This window comes from Stegodyphus dumicola, chromosome 2 (assembly GCF_044657685.1).
Source record: "Stegodyphus dumicola isolate Sdum_Otavi_A_Nest chromosome 2, ASM4465768v1".
NCBI classification, from domain to species: domain Eukaryota; kingdom Metazoa; phylum Arthropoda; class Arachnida; order Araneae; family Eresidae; genus Stegodyphus; species Stegodyphus dumicola.
This window is the reverse complement of record NC_140769.1, coordinates 163,301,785-163,317,820: the sequence shown is the minus strand read 5'-3', so window position 1 is coordinate 163,317,820 and position 16,036 is coordinate 163,301,785. Positions and strand designations below refer to the sequence as shown.

Genomic DNA, 16,036 nt, shown 5'->3' with positions numbered 1-16,036 from the left:
TTTACTATGTATTTTATGTTTTGTAAAACTTTAATAAATTCTTTATTAAAAAACTCAATGATTTCAAAGTGAGCATTGGCAACCTGTACCGATAAAAACATTTTTATCTCCGGCGTGTGACACTGACTGTCAGAAAATCTAAAGATATGCTGTTTAAGTTTTGTGATATTGCTGTTAAATTGAATTTTATGTGGTTTAAATGTGAAGGACATGGTATTTAATAAATAACGGTAATACATAAAGTGCTAAATGAAGTCCCTTTGGCCGTAATATAAAATCTGAAAGCTTTTGGATTTTATTTTATTTTGCCTCGCTTTTTCTTTCTTTCTTTTTTTCCTTTTTCTTTTTCTTTTCTTTTTTTTTTTTTTTTTCTTTAAGAAACCCAGTAGCGAGCAACCCAATAGTATGATCTACAAAACCCAATAGTATGATTTACATTTTAAGAAACCCAATACTATGATTCACAAAAAAATAATACGCATGACTCCTGACTTCTGAAAAAAATTCCTTGCTTTAAACCAGAATAAGGAATGGGCTTTGGGTGCCCTATCACAAAATGCAATTTTTGGTTGCAAACAAAAAATTAGTTTTTTTAATCATCCTCTTATTTACCAGATTTACCATCTTAAGGAGTCTTTTTTTATTCCCTAAAGTGAATTCTTTAAAAACTGAGTAAAATATAAAAGAGACTGAAAGAATATTTCAGAAGATGGCTTCTTTGAAAGCATCCAGTTCTATGGATATATTAAAAAAATATAGCATCAAAAAGAATGTGTGTAAGATGCTAAACAATGATAAAATCCATCCCTGAATGTAATTAAACCTCTTATTAGCAGACACCAACAAGACCAGTGTTTTTGTCTGTTGAATAAGAGTGCATTTTTCTCCTTCTTTGAGGGTATGATAATTCAAGTAGTGTCTGTTATCAGAGACAAAGTGAATTGCATCAAAGTGGAAAGTGAATTGCATCATACTTTTATGAATTCAGTCCTCAAATTCCTTAGACATATTGCATACATATTCACATTTTATTCTAATTTTTAATTCACATACTAAGTGTTAATCAATACATTTCTGTTTAGAGACTTAAATAAAAATATAAACTGTGAAGCTTTTTCTAGGTCTTGATTTATTCCTCTATTTCTTCTGCACCACAACAATTTTGAAAGCATTCTTTCACTACCAGTGATCATGCTGCTTGATCTATGAATAATGTTTTAATAATACGTAGTCTTATGCACACTCTTAGTGCAGCTATAGATTTTCAACACTTAAGTGTAACTAGGACTTATAAAAAGCTTTTTCATTAAATAGTAGACAATCTGAAGAATGGTAGCAAATATAAATTTAACTATCGCACTAAATAAATCAGTATTTCTGACTTTCTTTATAAAATTTTTTACCTTTTTCTTTTCAGTAATCAATATGTTTGTAAAATATGCTACTTCTATTTTCAGCAGATGCAATTTTGATAATAATCAATGATTTCTTTTTAAAAAATCATTTGTTGAAATTATTGGCAGTTTTATGCACACTCTTCGTGCAGCTATAGATTTTCAACACTTAAGTGTAACCAGGACTTATAAAAAGCTTTTTCATTAAATAATAGACCATTTGAAGAATAGTAGCAAATATAAATTTAACTATCACACTAAATAAATCAGTACTTCTGACTTTCTTTATATATATATATATATATATATATATATATTACCTTTTTTCTTTTCAGTAATCGATATGTTTGTAAAATATTCTACTTCTACTTTCAGAACATGCAATTTTGATAATAATCAATGATTTCTTTTTAAAAAATCATTTGTTGAAATTATTGGCAGTCTTATGCACACTCTTCGTGCAGCTATAGATTTTCAACACTTAAGTGTAACCAGGACTTATAAAAGCTTTTTCATTAAATAATAGACCATTTGAAGAATGGTAGTAAATATAAATTTAACTATCACACTAAATAAATCAGTATTTCTGACTTTCTTTATAAATTTTTTTACCTTTTTCTTTTCAGTAATCAATATGTTTGTAAAATATGCTACTTCTACTTTCAGCAGATGCAATTTAAATAATAATCAATGGTTTCTTTTTAAAAAATCATTTGGTGAAATTATTGGCATTTTGTTAGAGACATATGCATTGCACAACTAATGTTTAGTTAGAATTTTTTTTAATGTGTAATCATTAAAAAGCAGACATCTTAAAACTTTTTAGGAAAGGAAGCCTATTCAAAATAGTAAACTGGAATATGTAGCACCTTGCAGTGGCTGTTCCCAATGTTATGTTCCACCGAAAGTTAAAAACAAGTTGAATGAAAACAGATGGTGGAGTGCTTTTCTTCCTAGAAATCCTCATCCTCAAAGTTAGTTCTTATTTCTACTTAAATGAGAGCTAATTTGAAGTATTAATGCCTAATTTATAATATCATTTTTTGTTTGATGACAGCTGATTATATTTATGGTTACTCTTACATTTCTCCCATTTTAAACTATCTGGAATTATGGTAAATTTTTGTTTGTGCATAATTTTAAAATAATTTCAATTTAAAGCAGTTCTAGCATTAGAACTATGGATGATTAAGGCAAATATATTTCTGTTTAGGGGGGAAATGTGTCATTTTGACTGACTGATTGTTCTGATATTAACAAAATAATGTCATATGTTTTCTAATAAAATACTATTAACATGATTAAAATTTTCATTCTAGGGCTCAAAAACTCATTTTTAATTTCATAGATGAGATTAAAAATAAATTAACTTTAATGATGAATTCCTTTTTTTTAAATAGGTATTTTCAACATTTGATCTTCAGCTATAAACTGTTTTCTAATGTTTTTTTAACAAAATTTGTTCATTTTCGTTATTTTTTCGTTCCTAATGTGAGCCAGTTTCTCATAGAATCAAATAATCTTTTAATATTAGAACTTATCTGAATGCTTGCCAACCTAGTTTACAAAAACATTTTATATGCTACTAGCATTTTTTTAGGCGTGCAATTGATACAAATTTTTTATATGAAATAATATTATATGCTTTGAAGTGTATGGCATGCAGAGGTATCATTTTTTCCTTCTTTTGAATCTAGGGCATTTTTATTGAAAAGCATTTTGTTCAGCAATTTGCTGTGAAAGCTGCTATTAATTATTTGGCACCTTCATTAGCTGCAATAAATTCAATTTCTGTTGTGGATAATGCTACTTATATTTGGAGTTCATTTCGATTAAATTTATTTCCACATGCATATTTGCAATAATTCCAGTGGTCAGATGTTGAGTCTTGCTACCTTCAGCAAAATCAGTATCAGTGAATACCTTTAGAATTGGGTCGCAATTTCGTTTTGATAATACTATTATGCAGGTTGCTGAAATCTCATTTCAAGCAAAATTTCAAATGGCTTTTGTAAGATTTCCTATTTTTCTAGCACACACACACACACACACACACACAAAAAAAAAAAAAAAAAAAAAAAAAAAAAAGTCTGGATTTATAACAAAGCCAACAATTTTAAAGTTTATAACAATAAGGTTTTGCATTTTTAAGAAAGTTGTCCTTGCCGTCTCCACTTCAGTCACAAGGATTCACTTTCTAAGAAAAGTATCAGGTTAATTTTTAGTAATCTTAAATTTTTGGCTGAGCTAGATTTCACAAATCAGTCCCAGCTATCAAATCAACATCTATATCAGTTACTGTGATCAGTTTTTTGCCATGTACTTGTATTCTTAAAAATGAGCCTGGAATTAATAGTGCTTATTTCTACCCCTTTATTTTTGCAAAGTAATAATTCCAGTACAGTATTGTTTAAGTCCATAGAACTTTGAGTTTATAAACCTTATCTGTATTCTCATCGAAACTTTGTTGGCACATGCGTACTTCCTCCTAAATGAGGCAGTTTTGTCATTCAGTTAGAGGTAGATCTTCATTTGCTGCAATGGTAACATTTCATGCAACAAAATTAAAAGTCAACTCAGTAATATCTTATCAATAAGAAAGTTGTTAATATTGCTTAATATCTTTATGCTGTGCCATCTAGACTGGACTTTTATTCGAAACATAATATCATAATAATATTGATATTTTATCATTTTTTCGAATATGTGTATGTATGTGTATAATAAGTGTGTATTTGTGTTGATATTCTTGTCTTTCATTGATTAAGCCACATGTCTTTGCAAATCGATTCAATAACTTCAGTCTATATTGTAAAAATTATAGAATTATTTTCAACAGTGAATACAAAGTCATGTGATTTCATTGAAACTAGCTTTTCTTAAGCTTTTCTAGACTTGCCCATATTTCTGTTCATGGTGATGCAACTATTTATTAAAATGTTCACAGTGTGCTGCATTATCTTATTTCCTGAACACTGTTAGAGGCTGAAACCATTTCATTTTTAACTAATACTTTGTTTAAACCATATATTCTCAAACCATCTGAATGAGAAACTTAAGCATCTAACAGTATATTATAAGGTATTATTATTTTTCCAAAATATTCAAGATGTGTTTTATACTGTATATTTCTAAATATACTGATAGTAAGATACCTCTGTAGAATAGCTTTAAGTATCTTAAACGTTTAAGCATATTTCTTTTAGTGCTTAAAATTGATATGCCATTATCTTACAGTTTCAGATTCAACTCCTAATTACAGCTCTATCATAAATGAAGACTGTGGTAAGCATTTGGAACTTAAACCTTCATATAGCAATATTACTGCCTGTACTGCTGCTGTTAATGAAACAAGAATGGTACTTATATGTTGTATACCTTTATTTTGTATTGTTTTTGCATTTTAAAATCTTATGTACTTTTCCATCATCTCATAAAATAAAGTCACAATATTTAATTGCCTACTTCTTAAGTTCCAAAACATCAGAAATGTTTCATTTTACTCAGCTACATAGTACTGCAAGTGCTGCCATTTCTTAAGGCATGAGAATTTTAACATCTTGGCCGTGCAGTCTGGCAAATTTCCAAATTAAGTTATTTTTGTCAATATGGCATTAGATCTTAAGTTTCTCTCAGATTAAAATTGTGCATTGCTTAATTAACTGAGCAGTTTAAATGAACGACATTTCTGAATCATTAGTCAAAAGAGGCTTTGTCCCTGGAGGACTACTGTTTTCGTTTTGCGATTTTGAGTTGAAAGCTTTAAAAGGCTGTACAGTCAGAAGTTGTTAATCCGGACTAGTCGGGACTTCGGCGATTCCTGATTATCGATTTTTCCGGATTATAGATCATCAGTTTAAATCTGGTAAGATGGCATGCAGAAATTACAAAATTAAAAATATGAAACCGTAATTTATGAAATAAAGAACAAATATGATCTAAAAGGTATCAAAATTTACAAAAAGAAAAAGCTTAATATTTATTTGTTTACTTTATTAAACATTTCTTTCAATGTAAGTTGTTTAAGTTGCTTCATTTAATGTGATAATACTTTCTCTTTAATTCTATTAAACAGACATAATTTCTTGTTTAGTTACAAAGTTCCGCTGTTCAAGTCCTATAATTGCTGTGTCGAGAATACTGACTAATTTGTCAATCGAAATTTTTTCATTTTCAATAACCTCTGTGTCTCTTTCTTTACTATCGGAAGCAAATTATAATGATGAGGAACTTGTTTTAAATCATATCAAAGACAGAGTACATCGAGACAAAATACTACATTTAGTAAGGAATTATAAGCCAAATAAAATAAAAACATCTGCCCTGAAGATAAGGATAGTGCTGACAGATCAACTTCCAATTCATTGCGTGCCGCGGCGTTCCCCCCGCCGAGCAGCATGAAATTGATAAACAGATTTCGGATTTCAAAACATACTTTCGCTTTAGATCCTTTACATATTAGCAAATATATAACGGAAATTCTATTTGATATAATCGAAAGTTCAAGCTCACTTTTATAAAATTGCTCTAACAGTCTGCAAAAAATAATAAGCCGGATCCAATTCGAAGATTAAGGAACAACGCAATCTGCAACATTAACTGAATTAGATAATTTTAGCTTAGCTTATACCGTCTGTTATACATTAAACGCGCATGCGTAAACGTTTTATGCGCATGCGCACACAACATTCGCAGCAGTAAAGGTCTTACGCGCACACGTAAACACCTATGTGCATGTATGAACGCGACGCATGCGCAGAAAGTTTGTAGCTTTGAAGTCTGGATTATAGATCATTCCGGATTATGGGTGTCCGAATTAACTACTTTTGACTTTATCACTTTTCAAATCGTTGCCACCAAATACTATCGCCCTGTATTATATTTGAAGAAATTAAATAATGAAGAATCTGCATAAATGTATGTATGTTTCTTGCATTGTAATAAAACAACAGTACCTAGAGCCATTCAATTTTGAATGATGTAATCCTATTACAAATATGGGCATCTGAAAGCCCAAATTTGAAATTTGGAATTTGCTTTATTATCGATTTTATGTTTTGTAAAACTTTAACGAATTTTTGATTAACAAACTCAACGATTTAAAAGCGAGCAATGGCAACACTCTACAGGGGGGGGGGGACCTTTTTATCTCCAGCCTGCTGAACTATGTATAAAAAATTCTAAAGATATGCTCATTTTAAAATTATTTTGTGACATTGCCGTTGAACTGAATTTTATGGTTTATGTGCAAAAAACATGATATTTAATAAATGAAGGTAACACATTAAAAACATTAAAAAAACAACCCTTTGGATGCAATTTAAAATCTGAAACCTTTCATATTTTTTCCTTTTTTATATCTTTATTCTTTTAATCATCTAATTAGCATAATTATTAATCTGAGCTACAATTTTATAAACATTTGCACAATTGATGTGATTACCAGAAAATGTTTGTAATCTATTTTAGTGTAAAAAATTCACTTATACACTTGCTTAACTATGAGGATTTTCCCCCCCCCTGGAATTTATGCTGTTAAAATATCTGTTAGAGACTTTAGTTTTTGACAAATGCTTTTAGAAACATATTTATTGGAACGTAAATAAGTGCCATTATTGAATAGCCTAAATTTTCCATTCATGGATAGCTGAACTCATCTATAAGCAAAGGTGCTTGCATTAAACTGGTTTCAGTATAGCTATTATTTATGTTTATGTTATATAAGATATTGTTTTTTATATAGATTTCAAAGTATTTCACTGAATACACATTAACTTTATTAGCTCAGTGTTGATAAATTAAAATATTTTGTATGTTGTAGCTATATTCTTACATAGGTGCCCTATTCATATGAATCCAATTAGTTATTATAATTATTTATGTAAGATTTTCAGTTGTCATAAATATTGCTTGGCAAATGTATAAAATATATTCAAGTGTACTAACCAACAGTTTTCTGAGTAACAAAAATAATTTTTGTAAACTGTAATTTTTGATAATTTAATATCAGATACTTAGTACCAAGTAACTGAAAACAAACTTTCAAGAATTGTAGATGCCAAAAGGGATACTAATGGTAAATTGTTTCAATGGATGATATTCTTATACTATTAAAAGTAATATATCACTCAAAATTTCAACTGCAGGTTATGCTGTTAGCTTTAGAAACCATTTGTTTGGTGCAAGATGGAGATACGTTTTCTCCCAGCAGAAAGAATTTTTATGATTGAGCATTCTTTTGCAATTTATTCTTCTAGAAAAGCTGTTGAAACATTTAAAGAGACATTCTGAAATATTCATGATCAAAAAAGACAGAAATTTTCTTCTTGGAGACCAGATTTCAAGAAACTGGAAGAATTGCCATAAGAAATGAAGTGGTTGCCTGTCTCTTCTGAGTTTGAAAAAAGTGAACAAAGGCAGAAATAAAATGTTGTAGTCACCAACTAAGTGTGTGAGAAAGATAGCATCATAATCAAATTTATATTCTGCAAAGTAATGCTCAATGATAAAGCTTCATTTTATTTCAGAAAATCTCATTTCCATCTTGTACTAAATAAATAGTTTTTGAAGGTAACAGCATAAATTGCAACTGAAATTTCAAGTGATACATTACTTGTAACAGTAAGTGATGTCACCTAAAGAAACAATTTGCTATTAATATCCATTTAGGAATTTCTACAATTTTTGAAATTTTGATGTGTGTCACTTATGGATCACCCTGTGTGTTATTTGATTTTAATAAATTTAACAAGATTTATTAAAAATAAGCTATCTTTTAAATTAATATACATTAAATATGTATTGTATAATTTAGTAATTTAAAAAACAGTTATGATGCTAAATAAAAGAATAATAAAATAATTACAATAGCAAATTACCAGTCTTGAATATACCCGTATATTACTTTTCATAACTGTAAAATACATAGCATGATTACTGACAAGCAACTAAAGTGTTTAAAGCCTTCATAATATTTTGTATGGTGAGAACATCATTGAAATAGAACCCTTTAAGTGATGTTTTGATTTTGGAATCTAGAGAATACAGATATGGAGCTAAGTCAAACAAATAAGTAGGATGTGAGAAAATAGATGTGTGTGTTTCTTTGGCCAAAACTATCAAACACTGACAGTTTTGTAACAATAGACATTATTGTGAAGAAGAAACTCATTTCATACTTCTTGATATTTACTCTAATATGATAATATTCTTTGCCACAAACATTTCAGAACATCTGAAAAAATGTGGCAATAACACAGTGTCAATTGGGCATGAATTTACTTTCCATTTCAAAACTTTAAAATATGAATATAAAATAAATTCAAAACTTCAAAAATAAAAAATAAATAAAACTTCAGAACTTTTTAAAAATAAAATCCAGGAGTAATCATAATGTGTCTGTTAGGTATGAATTCTTTATATACAGTTTTTTTGCTGTTATAAAAAAGGAAATGAATATCATAGCAGAGGAAACAAAATTCTTTCATGACATAATTAAAGATTAATGAGCACTGTTTTACTACTGATTTCAATCATTAAAGTCAGTTTTCCTCTGACACTCTTCATTTCATAGCATACAGGACGCTATGCCATGTCACCTTTAGCAATATTATTCAGAAAATCTGAGTTTCTTTTAGTGGCAGTTGTAGTTGAATAAAGTAATGTGATACACCTTGGTTTAATTAACCTCTCACTTAGCTATCCAAATATATGACTTTAATCCTAAGAACTTAATGAACGATCTTCCTCCTTTTTTTTTTCTGGGAATAAAGTTTCCCTCTTTCTAAAAGTAGATTTTGACCCCATTTTTTGGAATTCTATTCTTAGAAAGAATGAGTCATGGTCTATTTTTAGAAAGGGGGAGATCCTGGACAGCAGGTATCCTCGACTTCATTTAGAGTTCTTAATTAATGGTGCAGCAAGAGCATGGACTATCTGGAAAGCTCAATAACCAAAGTATTTTAGGTTTCTTTTTAGCAAGAAAGTTACACAAATGAAACATTTGTAATGCCTGTTGCCAGACAGTGTGATTTAACACCAGTAACAGACAAGTATGATGCCGCAAGCAGTCATAAGATCTTCACTATGGTTTTATGTAAAGCTGATTAATTCTCAATAAGCTGGTTTAGTCTTTGTAAGAAATGATATAAGTTAGCATCTTTTTCTCAAACTTTGATACTTGCCTTTTGTGGAGCAGAATACAGTGGAGTATTTTAGAAGTTGCAGGATCCTAGCATCAAGAAAAGTAAAATTAAGGGCATCATAGATGACTTTATACAAAAATGGATAAAAAGTGATGTTAGAATGTGAAAAATTAATAACTGATTTGATCTTTCTTATGCTATATCCATAACTTATATTTCATGATTATCTAATTAACTCAAGAACAGTCTGTGCCTTTAAACTTCTGCCAGTCACAGATTTGGCTGGATCTCTGCCAACTTTATTTTATACTCGGTTGTGTTTAAACCCATCATGCATCAACTTTTATGTCTGAAATGCATTTTTTATCCCAAAATATTACATGATTTTAAATGTTGGCCACCGTGATTTTTGTGTCATGTATATGCTGAATTATCTGGAATTTTCATGCTTCCTGAATTCACCATTTCCTGAGCTTTCTAGATAACCGAGTTTTTACCGTCTTTCTATTTTTTGTCTCATATAGTAAATTTCATTTTCAAATTACAACTCATAGTATAAATGGCTTAGCTCATTGTGTTAAATTGTAATTAATAAAATAACTGGTATTTTTTGTTAGTCTTTTCCTGGAGGCTAGGACATATATTGCCCCACCAATTCACTACATAAAATAAAGCTTAAGGAAATGTAGTTTACTATATATGACATTTAGGATTTACTATTTAATGTTAAGCAGGAAATGGCAGCCCTGTCAGTTTGCTTTCCTGTTGCTGCCTGCTTGAATAGTTGACTAAATGACATCAATACATAAAAAATTAGTGTGCATAACCCATGTGAAAAGATGCTACATTTCTACATTTGCTACATTTGATTCAATGCTACATTTATTATTATTATTATTAAATGTACTACTTTTTAAAATATAACTACAAACTGCTACATTTAGTAAAATTTTCTGTCTTGTGAATTAATCAAAAACTAATTGAATTGTATTCAGCAGCAGACTAATAATACAATTCAATAGAATTGTATTTTTAATCTGCTGAGCTTATATGAAGTTCAATAATAAGCTGAGTACCAAGCATTTTAGAACACTTTAAAAGTAGTAATTAATGTGAAACCTATAAATGTATGTTGTATTTCAGTTAAATCTGTGCATATTTAGTTAAAAAATTAATGCCACAATAAGAAAATATGACTTTATTTTATTTATAGAATATTGGTGGTTCACTCTGCATTAAAGTCTACCCTATCAGTTTGTCAACAAAGCAGTTTATTTCTTATGGGTAAGATAAAGCTTTTACCCCGTCGAATGCTTTTTTAAAGTTTTTTTTTTTTTTTTTTTTTTTTTTGCTTGATTTTGTATAAAAATAAAATAAAGGGCATAGTTAAAGATTAAATAAATAAGAAAAATATTTTTAAGCTCTATTTTGTTTTCTTTAAAAAGTAATCCTGAACTTTCTCATTTTAAAAATGAATATTCTTTTACTTTCTGGTGAAATATTGTTTATATCTGAATTATATATATGTGCATTATTCTTACAGTTTAAGGTATCACAGATCTAAGTTATCTGATGATAGTATATCTACTGTTGTAAAAGCCAGAGAATTAATCATTGAATCTGCAGAGGAAGCAGATTCTGATGATGTTGTGAATGTCGAAAAAGGTTCTGAACATACTGTAAGTTTCACATTATTGACAATCGTGGAAAATATGTTAACTAGTCTTTTCAATATTTCACATTACGTTGCATTGTATTGCAATCACAACATATGTTACTTAATTTTATATAAAATAAATTACATCTTTGTTATTTAATAATACATTTAATTGATGTAATTTCTAATGGATTTTTCTGATAGTTATTAGTTGTTAAATTATAACTAAATAATAATTTTATAACCACTTCTCCTATTAATGTAATTAATAAAACATAATGCTAATTGTGTACCTCAGTACATAAAAATGAATGCGTACATCTAGAAATGAGTTTGTAATGGCATAAAATGTAAATAATTTATTTAAAAGTATCTCACAAATATTTTAATAATTATAAATGTTTACTTTGCATATTATATTATCTTTTTGTGGCAACAATTTTCATACTGCCCTCATTTTAGAAGCCAATGATTTGTTTTTAAGAGAAGATTTAGTTCTGCTACTAGAGTAGAAAATAAAAGGATTTGGTGTTAATACAGTGGTGTTGTATATAGTTCAGTAAATACCATTAAAGTAGCAAGTTTTTAACTGCATTTTGTTATGCAGCTAAGAACCAAAAAGTTTGTTCCCCTTCACCTTTTTTACATTGTTTCATTTTCATACCAATGTGAATAAATTGTAAATGTTTGTTTTTCACTAAAAAAAAAAAAAAAAAAAAAAAAAAAAAAGGGCAAAGCTTGAGAAGCATTATTCTAAATTACAAAATTAGTATTAGCATTTAACAACTGATAACTTTTGTAACTGCATATATATAACTATTGATATCAAGGTACAGAAATTGTAAATTTAAATTGAAAGAAAAATTAAATACCACTAACAAATATTTTAATAGTTTAAAGGCATTCATTAAAGCAACACATTTTGAATTCAAAGAGCTAGTAAAAATATTAGAAAATAATCATTCATGAGAAATCTCAGTCCTAGTGTGATGCTAGTAATTTGTCTGTTTGATTGTATTTTTGTCAGTACCATTCTGAAATCTTCATATTCAATTACCTGAAATTTATAACACATTTTGAATTCAAAGAGCTAGTAAAAATATTAGAAAATAATCATTCAGAAGAAATCTCAGCCCTAGTGTGATGCTAGTAATTTGTCTGTTTGATTGTATTTTTGTCAGTACCATTCTGAAATCTTCATATTCAATTATCTGAAGTTTATTTTTCTTTCTGATTTAAAAAAAATTGCAATTGCATAAAATACACATTTAACTAATACAGTGATGGAAATGCTATAAAATATAGTTTGACCATCTCATCTGCGACCATGAGCGCAAACACACATGCGCCATTTGGACCAAATTATTTTCAAAATAGGGTGGAAAGATGGGGACTTTCTTTTCCTCCAGCATAGCTCTTTCCGGAGAAGAGAAGACCTTTCACGTCGCAGCAAGTTATACCGCCCCTTTTGGACGGGTCTATGTGTTTTGGCATAATGCCAACTAGGATTGCACTTGAGACTGTCGAACTATGCCTGTTTTTACAATGACTCATAACACTCGGTAAATTGACAGTACGTGTTCTTCCGGTTAAAAATCTCATTGTTTATTTTTTATAGATTTTAGCATTAACTCTTCCTTTGTATATAATGTGAATAATTTTTCTTCTGGTGGTATTTCTGATGCTCCAGTATTTAAAACTAAGTCTGAAGTTTAATCAAGATTCTTTGTGTTAAATATATCTTGAAATAAGTATTGAAAGCGTGATTTCAGATTTTGGCAGTTAAATAAAAATATCTTTGTTATTTATTTAATTTTTTCACTGAGGAAAGATTCCTAGGTTGGTAAAATTTCCCGTTCCCAAACTATAGGTGTACAAGGCAAGTTTAAACATGAGCATGGAAATAGTATGCTGCTTGAGTATACTAGTTGTCATTGCAAACACAAATTTGTCAACATGTTTTAAAATTTTAGTTTAAGTTGTTACTTGCACTTGCATATTGAATTTTTCTTATAGTTAAAAATGAATCTTAAATACATAACAGCTTAAATTCAGCTTGCATGTAAATACGCATGTGTGTGTATGTGTTTAACGTAATGAAGGAGAACTGAACAGATGTGGCATAGATAACAAAATGAAAATTTATTCCTTGAAAATTAATTCTATAATTTTGAGGACACATATTTTATCACATCTCAAGACCATGGATGACATAGAGAGCAAGCAGAATGACACATGCAAGCAGAGCTAGAAGATGTTAAAAACAGTGAATATGCATTTGAGCAAAGTGTTTGTTTCTTCTGTGATTAAATTTTGGACTGCAGTTGATTAAAATATCCACAACGATTCTGTAACATTATGGCACAATGAGAATCGATCTTTAGATGATGCACTCTAGATTCATATAATTAGTAACTTTAAGACAGGGAGGAGATATAACCAAATTAAAATGAGGAATTGAAAGGACTGTTGCTGAAAGCTCTTAGTTTTCTAAAAAGTGACCAAAGTTTTTAGATATATTATTATTTCCCATTAGCATCTCAATATTTTCTGCAGTCTCAGGATGAAAAGTACCCTTTCTATCAGCACCCATGCTAGAGAAACTATGATTTAAATTTTTATATATTTAGTTTTTAAATGCATTTTGTGTGAATTTTCATTAAATGCTATTTGAAATAAAGTTTTTAAAATTTATTGCTTCAGTGCTACATTTTTATTATTATGATGATTAATACTTTTAAAAATATAACTACAAACTGCTATATTTAGTAAAATTTTTTGTCTTGGGAATTAATTAAAAACTTAATTTTGCAGTTACATCACTACTATGAGTAAGCCCATGTGATATAGATGCATAATCAATTTTTTACACTTCAGCAGGATACCCATGCAATAATGGTATGTTTTTAATTCTACAGAGGTTACAGGGATTGAAGTAGTTAACCAAATTCTGATAACCGATGTAAAAATTTAAAATTTATAACATCCCCCCCCAAATGGAAACAGTAAATATGCATCTTTCTTATATGTGCCAGACTTAAAAATCAAAATATTGGTTATCTAGAAGCACTGAAAGTACTAAACCGAGGTCAGACATAATTATAATCAATTAACTAATAATTTAAATTCAGTCTCATATCATAAATTTTTTCTTTAATTTTCTATCATTAATGCTATTTATTAAATATGGCTGCAAAATAATGTCTCTTGTTTCTGTTCATTACAGGAGGAATTTTATTATATTGACAATGAAAAGTATAAAAGGGCATCATGTAGCATATCACTACTACCAAAACAAGTAACATTATATGGCTAATTTGTTAAATTTTTTTTTTTTTTTTTTTTTTTGTACAATAAAATGCTTTTTCATGTAAACATATATTGTGAATCATTGCCTTCTCCTCTATAATCCAAGAATAACTAAAATAGTTTAAAATATTAAATTATAAGCATGAGGTAATTTTTTAAAGTATTAACTGAAAGTTGCATAATCATCTGAAATAACTAAGTTAGCTATAGTTAAAATAAAGTGATGCATAATTTAGTGTAAATAAAATGAATTAGATTTAATCTAATTGTGAATTAGGTTTAATCTAATTGAATTACAAATATCACTACTTTTTCCTTTGGATAATTAGACATAATTCATTAATCAGGGGGGAAAACATAAATATTACTATGACTTGGTATCATGATTTATTAGCTTATTGTTAAACAACAGTAAAAATGTGTTTTTGATTTCATATCCAATGATTCATTCAGATGAAAATTTCAAGAATTATGTTAAATTCTTGAAGGAAATTATACATTTCTATTTTAAATTTCTTAAAAGAGATTAGCACGGAAACAGAAGACATAACAGGTTTATGAGAAAAGGAATAGGTGGTCTGAGTGTTATGTAGGGCCAAAACCATTAAGTTAAGGTACACATAGTTTATAGAGAGAAAAATGAATAATATCTCCTGCATTATTTTATGACTTTAGCAACTTTAATACCTATTGAGCAAAATAGCTGCTATTGTGATAGAGAAAGTTTGTATTCTTCTGAAATTAGTGAAGATAAACTCGGTTAGCATGGGGCAATACCATTTTAGAAAACAATATAGTAAGTTTGCACCTTCAAGGCAGTCTGTTAAAGACGGACACATATTTCATGAAACAAGTTGTATGTGTAAATTTTAAAATTCTGAGAGATTGATTACCTGTATGAAGGAAACAATGGAATGCATTCTTTAGACATTCACTCGCTTCCTGAAGAAATTGGCAGCATATGCTAATTTAGAATTACAGACATCACAGCAGACTAAATGGAAAATTTTGCAAAAGCTTCTTACATTAGAAAAGTCTGAGAGAAAAAATGTGTGTCACGTAAATGCACTAGGTGGTTAATGTTAACATTTATAGAGTATAAAATGTTTCTATATTTTTTTAATACATTCGTTATATTGTTTATATTTGGGATGTAAACTGATAAAAATATCAGATATTTGCACTTGTAAAAATTGTTACTGCTTGGAATTGTAAAAAAGGTTAAAAATTTTTGGTTAATTTCTTTGCTTTTCTAGCATGTTTATTCACAGAGTTTATATGAACTATTATCATACCAATGTGAATAGATTTCAAATATTTGTTATTCACTCAAAAGCCAAAAAAAAAAAAAAAAAAAAAAAAGGGGGGGGGGAGCTGTGAAACATTGTTCTAATTACAAAATTAGTATTAGCATTTTACAACTGATAAGTTTTGTAGCTGCACATAGTATACATCAAATGGCTTGTATTCCGTAGAAGGCATGGGTATAAAATTGTCTGTCTCTTCATAGGAGGTAACAGTGGCTGCCTTTT

General features: G+C 28.8%; 1 protein-coding gene across 2 annotated transcripts in view; it reads left to right on the top strand.

The window, feature by feature from the left end:
* Positions 1-14,570, top strand: part of Mulk (acylglycerol kinase-like protein Mulk) — a 91,561-nt gene extending 76,991 nt beyond the window's left edge. The window contains exons 11-15 of one of the 2 annotated variants that reach the window (XM_085811401.1): positions 2,221-2,368; positions 4,632-4,753; positions 10,752-10,822; positions 11,082-11,217; positions 14,422-14,570. In XM_085811401.1, the coding sequence (XP_085667527.1) occupies positions 2,221-2,368; positions 4,632-4,753; positions 10,752-10,822; positions 11,082-11,217; positions 14,422-14,511 (567 nt within the window). In that variant the 3' untranslated portion in view covers positions 14,512-14,570. The remainder of the gene's footprint in view (positions 1-2,220; positions 2,369-4,631; positions 4,754-10,751; positions 10,823-11,081; positions 11,218-14,421) is intronic. The other variant, XM_085811402.1, reaches the window with a different exon arrangement.
* The last annotated feature ends 1,466 nt before the right edge of the window (positions 14,571-16,036 follow it).